At 41.6% G+C, this 21519-nt stretch overlaps 2 protein-coding genes across 2 annotated transcripts in view; one reads left to right on the top strand and one right to left on the bottom strand.

Annotated features, from left to right (window-relative positions):
* The window catches only part of Syn (synapsin), a 35605-nt gene that overhangs the window by 10331 nt on the left and 3755 nt on the right, over positions 1-21519 (top strand). Inside the window, 6 exon segments of the mRNA XM_089462288.1 lie at positions 768-911; positions 986-1090; positions 17381-17598; positions 17998-18094; positions 19750-19917; positions 19984-21460. Of these exon segments, the coding sequence (XP_089318414.1) occupies positions 768-911; positions 986-1090; positions 17381-17598; positions 17998-18094; positions 19750-19917; positions 19984-21460 (2209 nt within the window).
* On the bottom strand, positions 530-15455 carry Timp (Tissue inhibitor of metalloproteases). Its single transcript, XM_018017927.2, has 5 exons — positions 15163-15455; positions 2033-2237; positions 1883-1968; positions 1585-1803; positions 530-1518 (listed from the first exon to the last, which is right to left on the bottom strand). The coding sequence occupies exons 2-5, from the start codon at positions 2163-2165 to the stop codon at positions 1324-1326; spliced, it is 633 nt and encodes a 210-aa protein (XP_017873416.1). The 5' UTR covers positions 2166-2237; positions 15163-15455; the 3' UTR covers positions 530-1323.

Consider the following 21519-nt stretch of genomic DNA (forward strand, 5'->3'; position numbering starts at 1 on the left):
ATATTTTTAAGCTTCATCAAGCTATTTATTGTCTCAGCACAAAAGTATGCAATAAAATAAATAGTTATCCAAAATCTCTGCACTAAAGCCAAATGTCAAACCTTATACCAAAATCAAAAAGTATCCATGAGAAGTCTGAAATATCATATAAGCCTAGCACTTACTGATCCGAATGTGTATTCCGTATCCAAAGTATCCAAGTCACTTCATTTATTCTCACCAAATGTATTTGTTTGCTCAGCTGAAAAGTATGCAGTAAAAAGTATGAATCGACAACTCTTGAATTGATGCATAGCATATGGAACGTGATAAAATTATCCGAATGCTTACGTGACAGCGGGATGTGGGCAGCACGTAATTCTGTGCGTGTGTGTGTGCATATTACGACTGAGTTGACAGTCACATATAATTACGAAGCATATATGTATGTTTGTATGTAGCTTGATTATATGTGCATGCATCGTTGCAATTTCTGTGCTGCAATTAAGTGACGCCTTTGTAGGGCATTTAAAGTAAAAGAGTGTTTAAGTTCAATTTAACGTAAGCTGCTAATGCTTTAAACTTGTGATTCTCATATTTATTTATGCCACTTTGCGTTCAATTAGTTAAGACTCAGCTAAAAATAAAAATATTGTAATCCGCTCTTCATACATATGTATGTATGTGTTTCTAATGTAACTTTGGAATATCACACACCAAAACAACTCAAATTAATAATAAGAATAATAATAATATTTATAAACATAAAAAAAAAACTACAAATACAGGTTGCCCGTTCTTTTCGGCCGGATTTCGTGTTGATACGCCAACCGCCGCGCGATGGCTCCAGCGACTTCCGCTCGACCATTTTGGGCCTCAAGTACGGCGGAGTGCCCAGCATTAATTCTCTGCACTCCATCTACCAATTCCAGGTGAGTTGCAAGAGGACCTCTTCTCAGCATTGACTTGGCCTTTGCTTATGTGTTTTCTGTTTCCTTTCGAATAGGATAAGCCATGGGTGTTCGCGCATCTGCTGCAGCTGCAGCGGCGCCTGGGACGCGACGGCTTCCCGCTGATCGAGCAGACATTCTTCCCGAATCCGCGTGATTTGGTAAGTGTATTAAAGATTAAGTGCTAATTACTAATTAAGTTAAGTAGCTACATCGAATCGTGGTCACATCTAAAAGCCATCCATTAATAAATAACACATTAATCATAGCGTACGAATTAAAGCTCTACACAATTATAAACTCGAGTATAAAATTAAAATTAAAAAAATCTGTTGCATAACAAAAGCCATTCCACGGCCAGATCCAGCTCCAGCTCCAGCCCCTGGTGAACGTCCTACGGATAGCTCAGACACTTTTTGTAGAGCAGCGTGCGCCTCCAGCGGCAGTACTGAACCTCGCCCACAGCCGTTTGCCTCTTGTGCAGCACGCAGGAGGAATAGTCGCGCTTGCACTTGTCATGCATCGACCACGAGCAGCTGTCCGCGCTCTCCCGCTGCCAGGGGCACTGCTGCTTGTAGCACGTGTTGATCTGTGGGTGGATTTAAAGGGGATGTGATTGCAGCTGAGGGTCGACAGTTCACTCGATCCCACTTACTGTGCAGTTGCAGGCGGTGCCGTAGGCGCCGCTGAAGCCGCGCCGCTCGCTGATCGTCATGTTGATGTACTCCTTGTAGTAGCTGCACAGATTCAGCTGCGGCATTCGGCCGGCTATGATGTATATCTTGCCGAGCTCCAGCTTGATGGCGCACATGGAGTCGCTGCTCGGCGAGGACAAGCGACCGTCGCGCAGCATGCGACGAGCTTCAGGTGTGGCCTAAAGGGAAATAAGATAGGATGAGCTCTGATAAGGGCACTGCCCAATGGCATTGGCAGTGGCAATGGCGAGTGCTTACCTTGTAGATGCGCTTTATCTGCACCTTGTACACCGTCTGGTACTTCTGGAGGGTTTCCGATTTGCGGAGAACGCGCAGCTGCACCACTGCAAGGCAATGCTGGCATTTAGATTAAATTCGCCAGGGACACGCACACTCACTTCCACTCACCATAATCAGCGTTGCAGTAATGCTTCTGTGGGTGCGCGAGCTCGCACACGCAGGCATCTGTGGAGTGGCCATAAAACGCCAGCACCGCGACCAGAGCGAGCGCCAATAAACTCAAATGTTTGGTTAACTCCATGGCGCCGTTATAGCTGCGCGAATCCAATCCCTATTTGTCGCCCTGCCAACAGCGAATCGGGTCGTCGTGAAGCTGAAGAGAAATGTGATTGCATTTGATTACGATGAAGATGTAATGTTTGCAGTAACCCAAAGCCCCTGCTGAAGGTCACTCGGTGCTAAGTGTGTCTTGCTTATGCCATCGGCTTATCTGTGAAGCGTGCTGCCACGCATCAGCTTCAACCTCAGCCTCAGACTCGGACTGGGACTGGGACTCACACTCAGACATCCATCAAGGCGCTGTCAAGTGTCACATATTACGTATACGCCCAGAGGTACAAACAATTAATACATCCCTCTCTCTCTCTCTTTCTCTCTGTCTTTCCCTCACACGCATGCCACACGCATTGTTATCGCTGCTTGCATTATTTATTTGCTGAGCAGTACATTTACTCTGGCAGCCACTGTGAGCATTTGCATATGCACTTCAAGCTGCGTGTGAAATAGATTTCTATTTCTATTTGAGAGAGAAATTCCATTTTCATTGGTTTGGCCATTTGATTTCAATTTAGTGTCGCTGCTGCTCTCCTCTATGATGTGCAATCGATTTGGCTGCACGCATAAATCCTATCGAGCTGAAGCGGACTGTACGAAGGAAAAGTAGTTCAATTGCCAGCCAAATGCATTCCATTTAGCATTGTTTATGGTAAATTCATAGAAAACTTGAGGCGAATAACTCGTAATCCATTGCAACGCTGCCGACGCCGATGGCGATGCCTATGCCTATGCCGTGCACATATATCAACGCGAAAATATTGTATAATATCGAGAGCGGAGCGAAATAATCAGTCGCCGTCGCCGTCGCCATTGCAGTCCCATTCCCATTCCCAGTTCCCAGTCAGCGTGTTGAACTGATCGACAGAGATAGGCAGGCCCATATAGACAAACATATGCATTGGCTATGCCGACTGCGGCTGTAGCTGGGGCGACTCGGCAATGTGGCAATTAAATTGAAATAAAATTGAATTAAAAGCATTTTGCGGAAAAGCCACTAGAAGCAGCAGCGAGTAGACAAAAGGGGGCGCCGAGTCGATTGCCTTATTGATTGAATGCAAGCAGAAATAATGCATCAAACTATTTATTAAGTGGCAGCCCAAAGTGCCAGCCAGACAGACGGACGCCGCGGCTAATGGGCGCTGCGAAGCCTTTGTCAAATCCAGATCTGTGTCGTAACATGACTGGGGATATTCTTGGAAAGTTCTTCATGAAATGAAGGCCCCCTCTCTAGCTCCCTCTCCCTCTCCCTCTCCCCCTCTCGGCAGTGTTTGTGTTGGGCATTGTTCGTGTCTTGTCGGTCTGGATTTGACACTTGTGCTGGCAATTAACGGCCTGGATTTGTTTAACAAACAGCCAACAAGACAACAAATAAGCACACACAAAACTGGCACGTACACACACACACACACACACACATACGTTTAGCAACTAAATCAACTTCAATGGAAAACAAGAAAAACTTTTTACACTCGCTGCAAATTCGCACGATTTCCTTTCAGTTTTCCACGATAGCCGCCGATCAGTAGTGGCAGCCGCAATTAGCATGGCCATATATCACGCAGCCATACATTTTAAGGTGGGTTCGTGGCTGATGTGGAGAGGGGGCGGCGGGTGGGGAACGACGCGTGTGTGGGTGCCTACAGCTGAAGCTGGGGTAGATGGGGCCAACAGCTAGTGATGCCAGAGGCAGCCGTGCTTTGTTGACAAGCTCTATACATGTGTCAATTAAATGTTGTATATCATAGCACCACCACACTCACACACACACACACACACATTCATAGAATGTTGCTGACATGAGCATGTATGCATAAACACTTATGGACTGTTGCTTTGACGTCACATTCATAGTTGTTTGCCACACTTGTTGTTGTTGTTGTTGTTGTTGTATCGTCATCCACATAGAATTTGACATTTGACACTGAAACAGTCGGCAGTCGACGGCATCACTGAGTGTCACTTAGCTATGCGGGCCGCCAACAACAACAGTTTCGAAATACGCACGCATTCAGAGCGATATATTCAGATATATGGAGTCAAATATCGACATGACTTTAATTAGCATTGATTTCCACTTTGCCCTCAGGCCATTTAAATGAGACCAGCCGCAGCAATGAGAGCAAAGAAAGTGCCTAACAGACACACTCACACACATGCAGCTGACATACATATATATACATATATGTATATGCACACGTATATATGTCAAATTGGTGTCGCACAACGGCCAAGATAAACGATCGCAGTTAAAGACGAGATAAGATACAGACATCTTGAGACTGCAGATACACAATAATTCTCAGGTTGCGACCGTATTTACTCCGTTTAAGACACATCATCTGAAGGGAATGAGAAATTATCTTCAAATGCCAAAGAATGATTAAGAGTGACGTTTCGTTGGCTTATTTAATTAGCTGTCGACTGACAACTGCGACAATATTGAATAAACTCATTTGATGCAATCGTGTATATGCATGCAAAGTGAGTCAATTAGAATGAGTTTTAGGCATAAGGTAGCAAGTAGATGACCTTAAGCATATTTGCTCTGAACAAAGCAGAACGCAAGTTGATAATTCTGCGTTATATGTGAGCTGTTAAAATTCAAATTATTTTGAGATGTTTTTATATGTAAACCTATATATTTATCCTATATCAAGCTCTGTGGCTGTCATTGTGTATATATATCTATCTATTCTATAACTAGATTCTTTCTTTATCCTTTAAATTATCAATGGAATTTTATTTAGTTCAATTGAAATGAACTTTGCCCATATAAAATGAAAATCTTTTATACGAATCTTATAGGAATCAAATAAATCTCGAGACGCAAGCTGATGATATATTAGGAAGTGTTAAGAATGAAAACTAAAACTTGAACATACATAGGTTTCCATTGAAGCTAGTGACTTGAGTTTTGAAGGAAATACTTGTGGGCATTGCAGCCTTGTAAATTGTTGAGACTTTCCCCATATGTCCTATAGGGGTATATCCGGTAGAAACGATGTTATTTAAAGTACGAGAGACTTGAAATTTGTACAACGCAGGCCAGACAAGATCAAGAAGATATAGTGGATATTGGGAGTGTGGGAAAGGTGAACAAGCTACGTAAAGTATAATCAGATTATAACGTCGCTCAAGGAATCGTCGTTATAACCGGAAGACGCTATTGCCATATAAGTTTACTCTATAAGTTTGTCTGGTGACCAGAATTTTCGTCGCAATAACCGTGTGGACACAATAAGCGGAGTCGCTATAACCGGATTCTCTTTGCAATATGGGACAATACAGGTAGTGCAGCCTCCTTTATGAAGTAAGTTTCAACTGTTGATGAACTCAGTTGGTAAAGCCTAGCATCAACAGTTTTACTTGTTTCCAACTTTGCTAAAATTCCTTTTGTGTGAACAATTTCGTCAAAAGATTTTATTTATTATTTTAGTTTACAGCTAAAAAATAATCACGAGATTTGAGTGCATTTATCTGGAATTTTCCAGTTAATGCCTTTTTATCTAATTGCGAAACTAAAAGTAATATATAATAGTTAATTATTTACTGTTATTATATTTGCATTTGCGATAGTATTCCGTTATTCTGTCTGCCATCTGTTGGGCGAACGTGAGCGGATTAAATTGCAATTTATGTGTGGCTCTCATTACACGACTGGCCGACGGGTTACCTGGAATACTCGGAATGCTCGGAATAGTTATCATAGGTCATAATTTACTTCGACGAGGTTGGCTGGCCGACTCAAAGACTTAGAGCGAACTCTAAGCCAATGCAAATGCATATTTATTTGGAAATAAAAACAGCCGCAAACAACGTGGACAGGTGACGCAGTAAGGAACTGATTTATATATTTCTATATAGTACAAAAGGCGCCACAGATTTGAATTATGTAAATATGCATACAGATTATTAACACTTGGCGCCCCAGAAGGGCGGCCTTCCAGGTAAACGGTTTGTGGCTTAACGAAGCGTTGAAAAGGCCAAAACCGAACAGGTTAAAGAGCAAAAAAAGGACGAAAAGCCGAAAGGCTTTGCCACAAAACCGCCTTCAAGCGACTGGGTTTTAGGCTTTTGGCTGGATTCGGATGCTGCCCTAAATGGCCTACGGAGCAAAGCCGCATAATTAATGCGCTTCGGCTTATCTGCGAGCTGGCTGGCTGGACTGTGGGGCGGTAGGGCTGTTGGGCTGGGTCGGTAGCAGGGCATAAAACTGGCCCGTAAATGGAACTGTGGAAAAGTTGTTTTTATGAGCGCCTAATTGAGTCATAAAACTGCGCTAATGCCTGCATAATGCACGGCACACAAAATATTGACATGTTGCGCCACTTGTGGCACACAATCGCTCGACCTCTCCCGCCCGATGGCCCCGGTGCAGCGCGCCGCATGTAAATAAGCTGACGACAACAATTTTCGCGCCTGCCTCGAAAAAAAATAAATCAATGCACATAAAACTCAACCACAATCGACTCGAAATAAAAGCCACAAAAATTTAATTTGTTTCGTTTGGTTTTCTGTTTCATTTTATACGCCGCGTCGGTCATTTACTTTTGGCTTCTCGCTTTCAGCTTCGCCGTTTTGTCACTCTCTCTGTCTATCTCTCTCCCTCTCTCTCTCTCCCTATGTGTGCTTGACTTTTATTGCTGATTGGCTTTCTAAACAATTCGCTGTTTGGGGAACGGCCAGCTATATAAATGCAGGCGCATGCAGAGAGATAATGTAATGTCAAGATATATTGCCAGCAGCGTCTGATCGAGAATGAATTGAAGCTCTTCAATTTGAATCTGACCTTCCTTTTAACACATTTACAAGATTTACACTCTACAGCAACTCGTAAATGCACTTGGCTAAATGCGCACATTGCGTTGCCATTTCCCCCATTCAAATTGCATTCTCAAACAATATTTATATGGCCTAAATATGGCGAGCTAATGTTTAGACAATGTTGAACAAATTCTTGTTTGAAAATTCCATTTTATGTATGATCCAAATCAAGAGTATGATACTATATTTATACCCTTTCATTTAAAGCAGTTTTTAATACTTTCTAGGAATATAATTTGACAATTATTCGGGAAGATGTCATCGCAAACACCATTAAGTATAAATATTCTTGAATGGGACGACAAGCTAAGTTGATCTAGTCATTTCAATCTATCCCCAAGTCCATCTGAGTGTCTGTCTATGAGTATGAACGTAGCAATCTCGTAATCCACAAGTGCTAGAGACTTGAAATTGTGAATGTATATACTCGTTCATACCATCTGTTGTATGAGTTTATCTTCATGGCATTTCCCGATTATCGAAACAAAAATCAATAATTTAACATTTCTTTTCTAGTGCGAATTTCGTAAAAGTTAAGAGATTTAAGACTTGCAGAATGAATGTAATGAATACAGAAAACGTAGATTGATTAGAATAAGGTACAGGGTATTTTTCAACTAGAACAGTCTTGTTCATATTATTCTGAAATGCGCGTCAAAATTCTATTTCTCGAAAGCAAAGAAACTAAGGTTCCGTAAATGAACAAGAAATGGAGTAGAGACAATTGATTTTTAAATCGTATAGAATAGTTCGTTTTCATAGGGACGAGACAAAAGTAATACGATTTCAAATAATTATACTTTATCAACTGTTTAAGTTTTAGCAAAATATGCTATTAAATATATTGAATCTCTTAAGAAAAAACTCCCGTTATATTAGCTCAAGTTGTATGTCAATTTCATTGAATTGTAGAATGCAGAAACGCAATGAATAGTTAAATGACATGATTATACTGTTATTTTTTAAAAGCTGTATGTAAAAATAACTTAAACAGCTATTGAGCGTCTACATCAATGGATCGATTTCGTCCCGCAATTATTTTTAATAATAGTGCGATAATTATTAAAATAGGGTATTCCACATAGCGTTTTGAATGTATGTATCACATGACGTGTCTTATTTATATTTAATCCATACTTTTTCTTTGCTTTATTATGATTCAGACTTCCCATAGCGTAAAAAACAATAAATAAATAAATAAATAAATCAAAGATTTAAAACATTCGGAACTCAATAACAATTGGAATAAATGCGTTAAATAGCTATAGAAATTTTCGGGATCTGCTTTTCTAATCCCTAAAAACAGATCATTTAGATTTTGAACTTTTTATATAAGATCTATATAAATATGACTTAGAGCTGTATAATCATACCTAATCAGCTTGTCTTATTTCCGGACTAAGTATAATTGTATTATTCATTCGTATATCGAAACTTAGTTGAATGCAGATGATGTAGTTGCTTAAGAATCCGATTGATATATATGAATGTACATATATATGTATATATATAGTATTTGGTAGCCAATGCATCAATTACATCATGGTCTTATTTATCTGTCTATGAGTGTGCAGTACCAGGGAAGCCTTATCGACAAATTTATCTCTCGACAAAATGCAATTTGAGAATTTTTGTAAGTTTTTCTCGTTAAATGTTTACACTTTACTCTAAAACTGATAAGCAGAGTACAACGCAATTTCCATGCCAAATTTTCCAAGATATTGTGGTTACTTTTTAGCCGTTTTCTTTTTTTGGTTTGTTGGCCACAACGAGCACGAAACTTTCTTTGGCCAATGGCGACCTTTGTGGCAACTGGCGGCTAGCGTGCTTCCTACCATTCGCCGCACAATGAGAGAAAATTAAGGAAAATATCAAAGTCACGATCGACAACGCCATAATCAGCATGATCAATGATGCCCCAGCCGAAACTGTGCTAGCCCTGACTGGCCAAACGAAATGTTTTCTTGATTAATGCCCTGAGCCAAGCCGTTTCTCAGCTGAACTTTGACATGCAAATCTGAATGCGCGTCGAGTCGTGCCATTGCTAAATATATGTGTGTATGTGTGTATGTGTATCTGCTCGCGATTAACTCTTGGCTGTCCACACACGACACGCTAAACAGACAGATAGACACCTGTTAGTTAGTATAAATGCCTGGCTGATAAGGCATGTTAACGTCAATCGGTGCTCGCTAATTGAATTTCGACTCCAACTGATGCATTAACGACAACATCAACATGAACAGCAGCTGCAACTGCAACTGGAAATGCAACTGCGTTTGACGGCTCTATTCGAGCGTGACGCGATCTTGACAAGGCGGCGCCAGCTCAAAGCACTCGACTGGCATTTGTTCGAAAAGCTCTGCCGAAAATGAATAGAAGTTTGAGAGAGAAAAATAGTTGTGGACAATGCTGTGAGCCGAAATACTCATCAAAATCAATAAAACTGTTTTGGCTGCATAAAGTAATGCAATATGTCGAATTTCGAGTTTCTACTGTTCGAATAAAAATGTAAATAAATATGGAAGTCACGATAAGAACTTGAGAGTTTGGCTAATCTTATTAGATACAGGCGGCTCCCCTAAAAGTTTAAATTAAAATTATATTTGTTATTTTCCGATTTCTCACAACTCAATGAGCTTCCCTTTTTGCAATAAATATAAATAATGACAGCAGTCAAGCCTCTTGAGTATTTGACTGATAAAGGAGACTTCTGGTGAATAGCTAATATAATAATCTGATTTGTTGGGGTAATTTATTTATATTTAAGAAACAGTTTCCTCCTTTGCAGTAAATATAAATAAATACAAAATAAGGATAAGTCGATACCCCTAAACAGATTTGATATTTGTTAAATTTGTTGAAATATCTCGAGGCATGCATAACCTGGTGCATAGCTGCTTGGCTGCTGCATGCTTTATGGATCGTTAAGCCGAAGTGATTTTGTAAACATGTGCTCCTTATACATAGTATAGGCACACATACATATCTGCACTCGCTTCTGCGGTGACTGGCAGGCTGGCATCATAATGCCCAAAATAAATCTTACGCATTGCTCATATTTGGCCACTCAATACATCCGTCTGCGGGTAGATAAATAAACAGATTGCGAATTGCCACAGTTTTCGAAATGTCGACTTTCGTCACGTTCGACACTCGACGCTCTTCACTTCGACTTAATTCGGATGCTGTTTCAAAAAAGAAATCTCCAAAAAGTCTCTCGAGTGTGACACAAAAAATATAATTGTTGGCCAGCGGCGAGCGAAAATAAACAAAATTCGATCGCCTGGCAAAGCTGGGCCAGGACGCCTAACAAAGAGCTCAATTGTGAATGCTAATGCGAAATGGGTTCCCTCTGCCAAGGGCATTCGTTCCCTTTCCCATTGCCGCATTTTGCATTTGCAGGTCATAAAAATAAACATTATTTTTTATTATGTGAGAAGCGAATCGAATCGAATCGAATTCTCAACTTTTGCTTGCAGTATGCGCATATTTGCACATATGAATGTGAATGTAAGCAGCTCAATTGAATGTTTTGCTACTATTCAATTAAATACAGACAACAAGGGACAGCCGTGTATCGTGCAATCAACACATAGTTCAAATTCTACCGAATTCGTTTCACATCCATCTTATTGACTTTCCTTTCTTACTTCACTCACATTATCTTACTTCTTGAAATTACTTTTTTAGCTAATCTAGGTCGCTTGTACCTTGCACTTAGCTTAGAATATTCATTATACAGTGCAAGGAGATTTGAGAGATTTCATTATCTCATCGAGCAGACTCTGATTACTTAAAGGAAACACTTGACAATTGACGTAGACAGCTAATATAATATGCCATACAATATAATACAATATAATATAATATAATGTATGTATAACCATACCAGGTAGCTGCGAGTACAATATAATATAATAAAAGCTTTGTGTGAACTAGCACTGACTGCTGTAGATTACTAGATCCACATTAGATCAATGATCTCGTTGTTGACAGGTTCGATCGAATTTCAGAAACAAATATGTTTTTGCAGCTTATTCGCACAGCTATAATATAATGATCGTTAGCCTCAAATATTTAAGCGTATGATTCTCCATCACGGATCGTCTAGCTGCCCGTCTCTCCGTCAGGCAACAAATATATTTCTCTGCCTGTCTCTCTCTCTCTCTCTCTCACTCCCTAAATTCAGTCAGATAATATCTCTACAATAACTCTGTTGAAGCTCTCAGTCTCACACCAACACCTACAAAACTGACTCTGCTGCTATGACGTCATATTTATGCAATTCGCCTTACAAATATTTATCATGCTTTTCAAGGTCACGTAGTAGCATTTATGTGTGACTTAAGATCTTTATATCGACTAATGAATCCTGTTAGTAATTCTTAAAATCAATTATGTAAATTCCCATCGTAAAAATGAATTGATGAATGGTGAGAAAGATTTTCTTATTATGTTATGATGCAACTTGATACTCCAGAGGATGAAAGTTTTATGGCTTATAATATAATTTATGTGTATATATGTATATATATTATTTCTCTCACTTGTATGCATTGCATTGCCTCCGCTGTGAAATATGAGAGTTCATTTGTTTTGCTCATTTGACTCAATTATTTGGCTTCAAGAAACACTTATGAATTCCATCAAATTATTCATTGATTTATTAAAGTATTTTTTTACTCGGTCAGAAAAATGCAATTTTTAATATAAAAATTCCATACTCATGCACAATAATGCGCTCTGACAGATCTTGTTTAATAAATTTAAAAGCTGACAGACAATCAGACAAATTGACAAATTGACAAACCCAGGCGACGTCAGTTTGGGCGCACTGAGCCCACACAGAAACGAGGCAGACCGTGTCGACCCATCCCCAGGCCAAACTTATTATCATCCCCATCCATGCCCAATGCCAGGCCGATGCCAGGCCGATGCGTGGCGGGAGCAGGCGAGCGGGCAGTGAAAAGAAATCGTCGTCAATAAATTTGCGATTCTGAAATTTACACGATGCGAATACAGCGAATGCTCTTTGTCGCGCTGTCTTTTGCATTTCTCTTTAATTGTACAATAATATTTAATTGCAATGTGGCGCAAGAAAATTATTAATGGATTTCTGGTGGTTGGAGCCGCAGCGCCAAACAACACCCACCCGAATGACCAACGGATAATCCCAAAATCGACTGTGGGTGTGTCGCCATCGCCATCGACATCGCCATTGTCGGAGACTTGTGCCAAAAGTCAAACAAGTGTAAAATAACAAACAATCATTCTCTATATAAGGCGAACACTTTAAACAATTCGCTGACGCTTCGCACTCCTGACTGCCCCCAGTCCAAAAATACACACTCAACGATGTGCGAAAGAATTGTGTTCGAATTTGATAAGCCTGTCAGGCCCAGACTCATTAATTGACTCGAATCTTAAACCCATTTGTTTGCTTCCAAATACAATAACAATACATATATGGGAACGCGTTCGATCACTGAGCTGAATTCAATAATTGTTTAGCTGAAAACATAACATAACTCTTGTAGTTATTATATTATTAGACATATGTATGTACATATACGAAACAAACATTTATATCTATCAATTTTCTATCTCTGATGGCTTAGACCTTTGATTTAGTTTTCTATCGTTTGTGTTTATAATGATATTTCTCTTTATATATAAAGTTCTATATATATATATATATATATATATATATATATATATATATATATAATTTTTTGTTTTTGTATATTTTTCTAATATACAAACACATCAAAGATGTAGAATTAGCAAGAAACCAAATAAAGATAATGATAGTTTTCTGAAAATGAACAATATCTTATTTAAAGCGAATTTTCCCAAAAGCTATAATACCCATTACTATCAGACATTTGTCCAAATTAAGCGCATTAGTCATAGGCAATACAACAAGTAAAACATCATTTTCATTGCATTCAGGGTATAACAAAATAGAATTAGTATTCTATAAATAATGCTTCATTTGAAAATATTACATTAGAGTCGACAATAACTTCAGGCCAAAATGAACATTTAATAACCAAAAAATCAACAACAACAACATCAGGCTATTCAAGAATATATAAAACATATATGCAAAACAAATACATATGTACGATATATATGAAAATCAAGTCAGCTACATATTCATGCTCACATTTCCCAGAATAAATACAAATATAAAATATGATATATATATTGATGGAATACAGCAATATATTAAAATGCTGACTAAAGCAGAAGCAAAAGTAAGGTCAAGTGAAGGAAATGCTTAAGAGTTGTACGAAACTGAGCGAACCACTCAAAGCACTTTAAATGCAATGTGTAAAATATTTTATGGCAAACCAAATTTTGCACTCAAATTTGCATAAATTAACAAACGTTCTAAAGAAAAATTGTTAAACATTTAATGTTTTATAGTTTAGGCCTAGGCGTTAAGTGGCCAATGCCAACAGCGACACGCATGGCGTATACGTAATATGGAAACGCAACCAGACACACAGCTTCCCTTGACATTTTTAAATGTGTTGGATGTTTTGGATGTTGGATGAGCTTTACATAAATGCGTACAAATATACATTTGCCCACGTTTTTGATGCCGTGTGCTAAATGAATTTATGTTGCTGGATTGCACAATACAGAAATATTTTTTTTATACTCATTCACGAAAGTGAATCAGTATATTGGTTTTGTGCAATGTCCGTCTTGCTGTCCGTCCGTCTGTCCGTCTGTCCGTCTGTCCGTCCGTCCGTCTGTCCGTCTGTCCGTATGAACGCAATCTATTTCGGCGCTATTGAAGCTAGAGACTTGAAATTTGGAACACATACTCGTGTATATCTCCGATTTATAAAGTGTTAAAATTTTCCCGATCCGCCCACTAGGGGCGTGGCAAATCGGAAAATGCATTTTCCGATATACCAGAAATCATGTTTGTTGAAGAGCTAGAAAGCTGAAACTTGGTATGTAGGTCCGCGTTGACCACCCAAGATCACGAGCTATGGCGGATATATCTACGCCCATTGGGGGCGTGGCAAATCGGATAAAACTGTATCTCCTAAAGTTGTAAACCTAGAATGCTGAAATTTTGCACGTCAGCTAATGGTATGATTCTATAAAGTCTGAAGATAAATTATAAGTCTACGCCCGTTGGGGGCGTGGCAAATCGGACCTGAAGATATAGTGATTTTTTAAATTCTCCTATATTTTGGACACTATTGATGGCAGAGACCTCAAATTTTGTACATATACTCGGACTGATCACCCAAGACCAAAAAGTTTTGTCGGATATATGTCCGCCCACAGGGGGCGTGGCAAACCGCAAAAGTTTATATCTCCTAAAGTATAATAGCTAGAAGCTTCAAATTTGGATAGTTGAGTTACTGGTAGCCTCCTCTATCGATTCCCCAAAAATAATTTTTTACGCCTCTTTAGGGGCGTGGCATATCGAAAAATACCCTGTAATTTTCACATTTTTTTAGGGTAAGCATTCAAACTTTGCAGTTAGGGTAACGTTATCTCTTTCTAAAAACTGACCAAAAATGAGGTGTCTACGCCCAGTTGGGGCGTGGCAAATCGGAAAAACCTGTATATTCTACAGTATTAGAACGAAACTTAACTACTAAATTGTTGATGGGATGTGAATGAGTATTCCGCGGTCGGTAACGCCCGACTGCAACGTTCTTACTTGTTTATAGCTGCGTTTTGTTTACAAATTGGCGACATTAGAAACTATTAAGACAAATCAAAGTTGAGCAGAAAATTAAAAAAACAAATATACACACACATAAATATATATGTATGTGTTGCGACGAAGCAAAGCAGCGAGCGAAGAAATAAAGAAATAAAAACAAATTAAAAATAAACGCAAATATGTTCGAGCACAAATAAATAGAAAGAAATGCAGCCACGTGTGTATGTGTGTGTGCGTGTGAATATGGAAAACTGTGTCGCTATGTCAACGATGCTGCAACTGCGAGTTTGACGTCTGCCCCAGCAACACGCGTTTTTAGTCGCGCGCGAAACGCGCACAATTCTTGCTTGTTTATGAATTGCATTCATTTCGAGCAAATTCATAAATTCCTTATGCTAAGTGCATGCAAATAAAACTGAAATAATTAAAATACCTGAATCGTCAGTCGACTGCAAATAATTTGTAATTTTTTTTTTTTTTACGAAATAATTAATTTGTAGCTCGTTAATCGTTAAGCACCAAAAACTGTTTATTTAGCACTATTAACCACTGCGGGGCTCTGCTTAATTTGTTCACTCGCACTGTCAGGTCTCAGACTTGTTGCATTTGCATTTAATAATACTAATTCACACAATAATCTTCGCCGCGTCGTTGCCGCCGTCGTCTTCGTGCGTTCTACTTCGCTGCGCCTGCGGTTCTGCACTGAATCGTGAACTCAACCATTTAAAGTCTTTTCATAGCCGAAGCCGACCGCCAGTCACTCGGCTCGCGCCGAGAGAGTCAGCGCGATCATTACAGTTAGCCAAAGAGCGAACGCTCGGCTCGTTGAGATTGAGCTTTTTTCTCTGCTTGCTTGAGTCGTTTACCCGTCCACACACCCGCACAGGGTACTCCTTAAGTTGCTTCTGCTTGCTGCTGAGAGGCTTTCGTCGGTCGATCAAACGCATTCAGAAATTCAAGAGCAACGCGCAATGAGCGCATTCCAATTGAGTTTCTTCCAACGGTCTGAGTCTTTTGTGCACCCGCACAAGATTTGAGTTACGCTCGCCGTCGCTGGCCGATCAAAAGCGTCGTAAATTCATTAGAAGAGGCGAGAGAAGAAAGACAAGAGGTAGGAGGAATAGAGGAAACTCTAGTATTTTGGCGGCCAGCGGCTGCTTCAATTGCATATGTATGTATGTATGCATTTCTGCGCATTATTTTACCTTGGCAGCAATATTAATTGCGTGTATTGCGGGCATATAGTTTATGCTCACAAGCATGGCTGGCGCCACAGCAGATGCAGATGGTTATGGAATGGCACGAACACCGAATGGCGCATCTGTCAGGGAGCATATCAAGCAATAATTTAGTTATACTTTACACCACAGTCCAGCCCCTCAGCAATGACTTACTTCCAGGTCTACATTCACAACCACTCTAAGACTCACACACGCATGCACACACACATACACATTCATATGGGCAGTCCAAGTGGCTAGCCATGTGGCGCGCACACGTGCAGGGCATGGGACTGGGCATGGGCATAGGCATGGGCATGGGGGCAAGTTTCATGCAACGCCTACAAGTACAAGCCGAAGGCATATGCGATAATACTATGTGGGAGCTGCTAGGTAGATGCCAGACATATATCTTTCAGCGGATGCGTCACTGTGCATATTTTAAGTGCGCTGATATAACCCGACAAGTAGCCATACGAGTAGTATATATGTATGTACGTAGTACGTGCCAGCTTCCAAGAATGCCAACAATGCGGGGGTGTGACCACGATTGGCTAAGCACCCCTTGCCTATACATACATCCATCCACTCATAGGGGAGGGCATCCGCTCAGCACTCAGCACTCAGCACCTCTCGTCGCTCCCTACTCTCCCTTCTCCTCTAGACATTGTCATTGATATTCATTGAGAGTTTTCTTGCGCCGCGCGCCAATTGCGACAATTTTTCTGTCTGCGTCATCGTTTGTTATGGTTTGTTGATCTGTTTCTCTTTGGGGGCTTTCAATAAATATTTAAAGATTTCCACATGTTTATTAATGATTTATGTGCTCTTGGCTCTATATACATATATCCACAAATTGGGGCTGACTGTAGACTCAACAAAATTTCATTGGCTCGGTAAATTTTTAACGAGCTACACATAGCGTGTAGTAAATAGATGAAACACATTTTTACCATAATAATATTGAAAAATATACACACATTTTTTCTCTTGCAAATAAATTATATTTTAATCAGAAATTTTGAAATATTTATTGACTTCTTATAATAAATATTTTTAAAATATAATACTGAGTTAATAAATTTCTGAGAAATATATAATTTATTTCTAACTAATAGAAAGATTGTTTTGCAAATCAATAATTTTTTAATTTTCCTGAAAAATTTCATTTAGCGCAACAAAAGCCAATTCACCCATGCTTATCCGTAATAAGTAAAAATATAATATATATTTAATTCAATTAGCAGAACACAAATTCGAATTCAAGCAAAGCCATTTTGGCACTTTTCCAATGAATTTTAACATCCGTTTACAATAGAGTTAAATTCATTTTCGCTATCGCATAAAGGAAAAGCCGATAGCGGGCACATTTAATTTATATATTTCCAATCAGTCTCAACTTTGGAATGTTGTTTTCCTTTGTCATTGCAGTTCCAGTTCACGAAGTTCCCCAGCGTGCTGAAGGCTGGACATTGCCATGGCGGCGTGGCCACGGCCCGGCTGGAGAACCAGAGCGCCTTGCAAGATGCCGCGGGACTTGTCAGCGGCGCTGGCAACGATTCGCATTGTTATTGCACCATCGAGCCCTACATCGATGCCAAGTTCAGCGTGCACATTCAAAAGATTGGCAACAACTACAAGGCCTTTATGTAAGTGACCACAGCTCCAGACCGCAGACAGCTGGCACCGATCGGCCGGTCGACCGATCGACTTGACTCGATATCAATGTAGATGGCCATAAGGTCGAGTGTCGAGTGCCTTCGCCGCTGCTGCCTGACAATTGACCTTGGACTCAACTGCCACTGTCGGCGCGCAAAAGCCAGCTAAAAGCCGTCCAATTGGCAATCATCCTACCAAGTGCAGTTCATTGTTTGGGTTCAACGACGACGATGACGACGACTTCGATTGCGGGTTCAAAGTACCCAAAACGAGACAATCGTCTACTGCTATGCATTATCTACGCTCTTGCAGCTAATTTATTATGTTTTCATGCATGCACCCAACTCTCACTCTCTCTCTCTCTCTCCCTCTCTCTTTCTCTCTGACAGGCGCAAATCCATCACTGGCAATTGGAAGACCAATCAAGGCTCAGCCATGCTCGAGCAAATCACTTTAACCGAGAAGTACAAAACCTGGGTGGATGAGGTAAGTCGACCTGCCTGAAACCCAAAACAGTTAGTCAAATTTGAAGAGAAATGCAATGTGCCCCAGCTCATCGACTTTCAAATACGCTAACGAATGCTCAGATCGTATATGATATATAAATGGAATTAAATGATATACATATATGATGATAAATATAAACTTAGCTTAACATGGAATTTAGATTTGTGAAGTATAGGAACTACATACATAAATAGAATATATTCCGCAGATATATATACTTTTGCTCTATATTTTTATTTTATTTATTTATTTATTTATTATTATTATTATTATTATTATTATTATTATTATTATTTTTTTTTTTTTTTTGAGTATATTTTTGAAAATTTGAGATTTTATTTTATTTGTCTTGGCCTTTCCTTGCCCTGCCCTAGCCTGGCCTGCTGACAAAGCTAATGTAGCCCAAACGGCTAGCAGAGATCGGGCGTTTAAGCCGCATTTATGAGCAGCCAACTGAAAGGCAGCCCAGAGCGGCGAGCACATTTATCAAACGTTGCCAATCAAAATTGCCAACAAAATCGACTTGAATTATTCGCGGCACATTTTTTGGGCCAACAATTTGGATTTGGTGGGCTTTACCCCTTGGCTTGTGTGGCGCACGCCGCATTGAGCCAGTTTCGATTCGAATATTCGAATATTCATGAATATGCAGCGCACTCTAAAATAGATACTGCGCGCATTAGTTATGATGCAACGGAACTGAGTACCGCAATAATTACTATGAAACACGAGAATGCCATCAATTGAGGCATTTCATCATTGGCCATAAATGGCATAGAACTCAGCGAGCAAACGCGGCTAGGCCCAGCGCGCTGACTCAGAATTTCCGCGTACGCGCGCAAATGAATTTCAGCAACTGCAATTTGTGCATTACTTAGATAAACGGGCGGGCAATGCGGGCAATGCGGCAATGCAGCGGCGGCGCTTTAGGTGGGTGGCCCATAAGCCAGGCCTCGCTCTCCCTCTCTCTCTCACTGTCTCTCTTTATGTCTGTCTTATACCCACAATTCTAAGCAATGCGACGTTGCCCCTAATCAAAACAAACTGTGTTTGTAATTAAAACCAAGAGCTGACGACAGCAACAACAACAAGTTGTAAAGATTTTGTGGTTCAACTGTTAAGCACGGCAGATACTCTGTAACCTGTTGAAGCTTAGTGGAGGGAGCAGATCTTGACTGGAAAATAGATCTAAAGCGAATTTAGATTATAATTTAATAGTTGTCGAATTAGAAGTAACCAAACAAATGAGTTCTAAAAAACTGTATATTAATCCTTAAACTTACGATCCTACGCTTAATTTTGTGTTTTTATTATTTTTTTTAAATTTTAATTTAAAGTTTTTTTAAATACAGCTGTATAATAGCTGTATATAATAACACAACTAAAAAACAAATCTTTATGAGTATTAAAGTAAACCAAATTTTTTTGAAAAGCAGTAAGCCAATATACTCGCTTAGCTATTGTAACAGGGTATCTCAGCCGCAAACAAGTAACAACCCACACACAGAACGAGCAAATCGAAAACAGATTTCGATTTCGATTTCGATGGCTAGATTCGATTGAGCTATGCGCATATATAAATACAAATATTTCTGTATGAATTTACATATATTCATAGAGCGCATTATTCACAGATATCGGAACTGTTTGGCGGCATGGAGGTGTGCGGCCTTTCCGTGGTGGTGGGCAAGGATGGGCGCGAGTACATAATCAGTGCCTGCGATAGCACTTTCGCCCTGATTGGCGACAGCCAGGAGGAGGATCGCAGGCAGATAGCTGATCTGGTGTCTGGGCGCATGCAGGTGAGTTTCGGATCACAGATGAGACTACGAGTTGGACATTGACTTAGCTGAGTAACTCTTTCCTAGAACGTGTGCCGGCCCAGCATGGCGCAGACGGGTCCTGGCAAGCTGCCGTCGCGCTCTTCGGTCTCCTCGCGCGCCGAGAGTCCCACTGATGACTTGGCACCGACTCCGCCTCTGCCCGCTGGACCGCGGCCAGCCCCGATGGGCGGACCACCACCCATACCGGAGCGCACCTCGCCGGCGGTGGGCTCGATTGGGCGTTTGAGCAGCCGTAGCAGCATTTCAGAGCTGCCCGAGGAGCCGTCCTCGTCGGTGCCCAGCTCGGTGGGTGGGGTGCGTCGCGACTCGCAGACGTCGCAGGCGTCGAGCATCTCGACTGCCTCCAGGGTCGGACAGCGTCCTCCGCAAACTCAGAGCTCCGTCGTCGAGGATGCGGAGGACACCATGAAGAACCTGAGGAAGACCTTCGCGGGGATATTTGGCGACATGTAGGAAATCGCTAATAAGAAGCGCGGCAGAACGGCGAGCGAGACTAGCAACAGCAGCGGGCTGGGCAGCGTGCCCAGCAGCGCTGGACCCACCAGCAGTGGAGGCAGTGGCTTCAGCGGCTCCTTTCTGGGTAAGCAGTTCTCGTTCGCCTCGGGCGGCAAGTCCGGCGGTTCGGATGTGATCTCCACACAGCCCAGCCGACCGCAGGAGGAGCCAGCAGCAGCAGCTGCAGTAACGGCCGGCTCAGCCGTTAGGCCCGCTGCCAGCGCTTCGGATAGCGACAATACTACGGATATAACAGCAACAACAGCAACAGCAACAACAACTGCAGGGTATAAGCCCGTCACAAACTTTGAGCCACAGGAGCGGGTCAATCCCTTCGACAAGGAGCCACACAAGTCGGTTAGCATCGCCAGCATCGGTGCCGCCTCGAACACAACCTCATCCTCATCATCGATTTCGTCGTCCTCAATCTCGTCGCGCATCAATCGCAATGGCAACAGCATCAAGTCGCCGCCACCTCCGGCCGGTCCGCCACCACCGCCGCCCAACGTGGCCACCAATGCCAACATCAACACGAACACGAACACGAACAGCTCGAGCGTCAGCGCCAGCGCCTATCGCAGCAGCTTCAGCAGCACCCTGAGCAAGGACAAGACCAGCTACGGCAACTACGACAGCAACAGTTCCATTGAGACCATCACGCGCATGGACACAAACACCACAAATACCGCGGCCATTGACACGGGTGCAGGCGCCGGCGCCGGCGCAAGCGAGGCGAGCGGCATCACGGCGATTACCACCGGAGCCGGGACCGGGGGCACCGCCAACGCCACCATCACCAGCTCGGCGTCCAACAACGATTGGCGCTCGGCCATTGGGCTGCGCTCGGCCAGCGTTTACAGTGCGCCGGCGGCTGTGACCACAGCCGCTCTGCCGGGCGACACCTCCGGCTACGATTCGAACTCGCTGGCCTCCCAGGCCGGCTACAACAATCCCAGCGATCTGCCCTCGTACACGCGGCCCTCTTACTCCCGCTCCGAGAGCAATGGTAATTATCTAGCCGTGGGCGTGCTGCTGGTCAGCCTAACGCTGCGCAAGACCTAGAGT

Source organism: Drosophila arizonae, chromosome 2, assembly GCF_054131065.1.
Source record: "Drosophila arizonae isolate 15081-1271.41 chromosome 2, UAZ_ARI_1.0, whole genome shotgun sequence".
Lineage (NCBI taxonomy): Eukaryota > Metazoa > Arthropoda > Insecta > Diptera > Drosophilidae > Drosophila > Drosophila arizonae.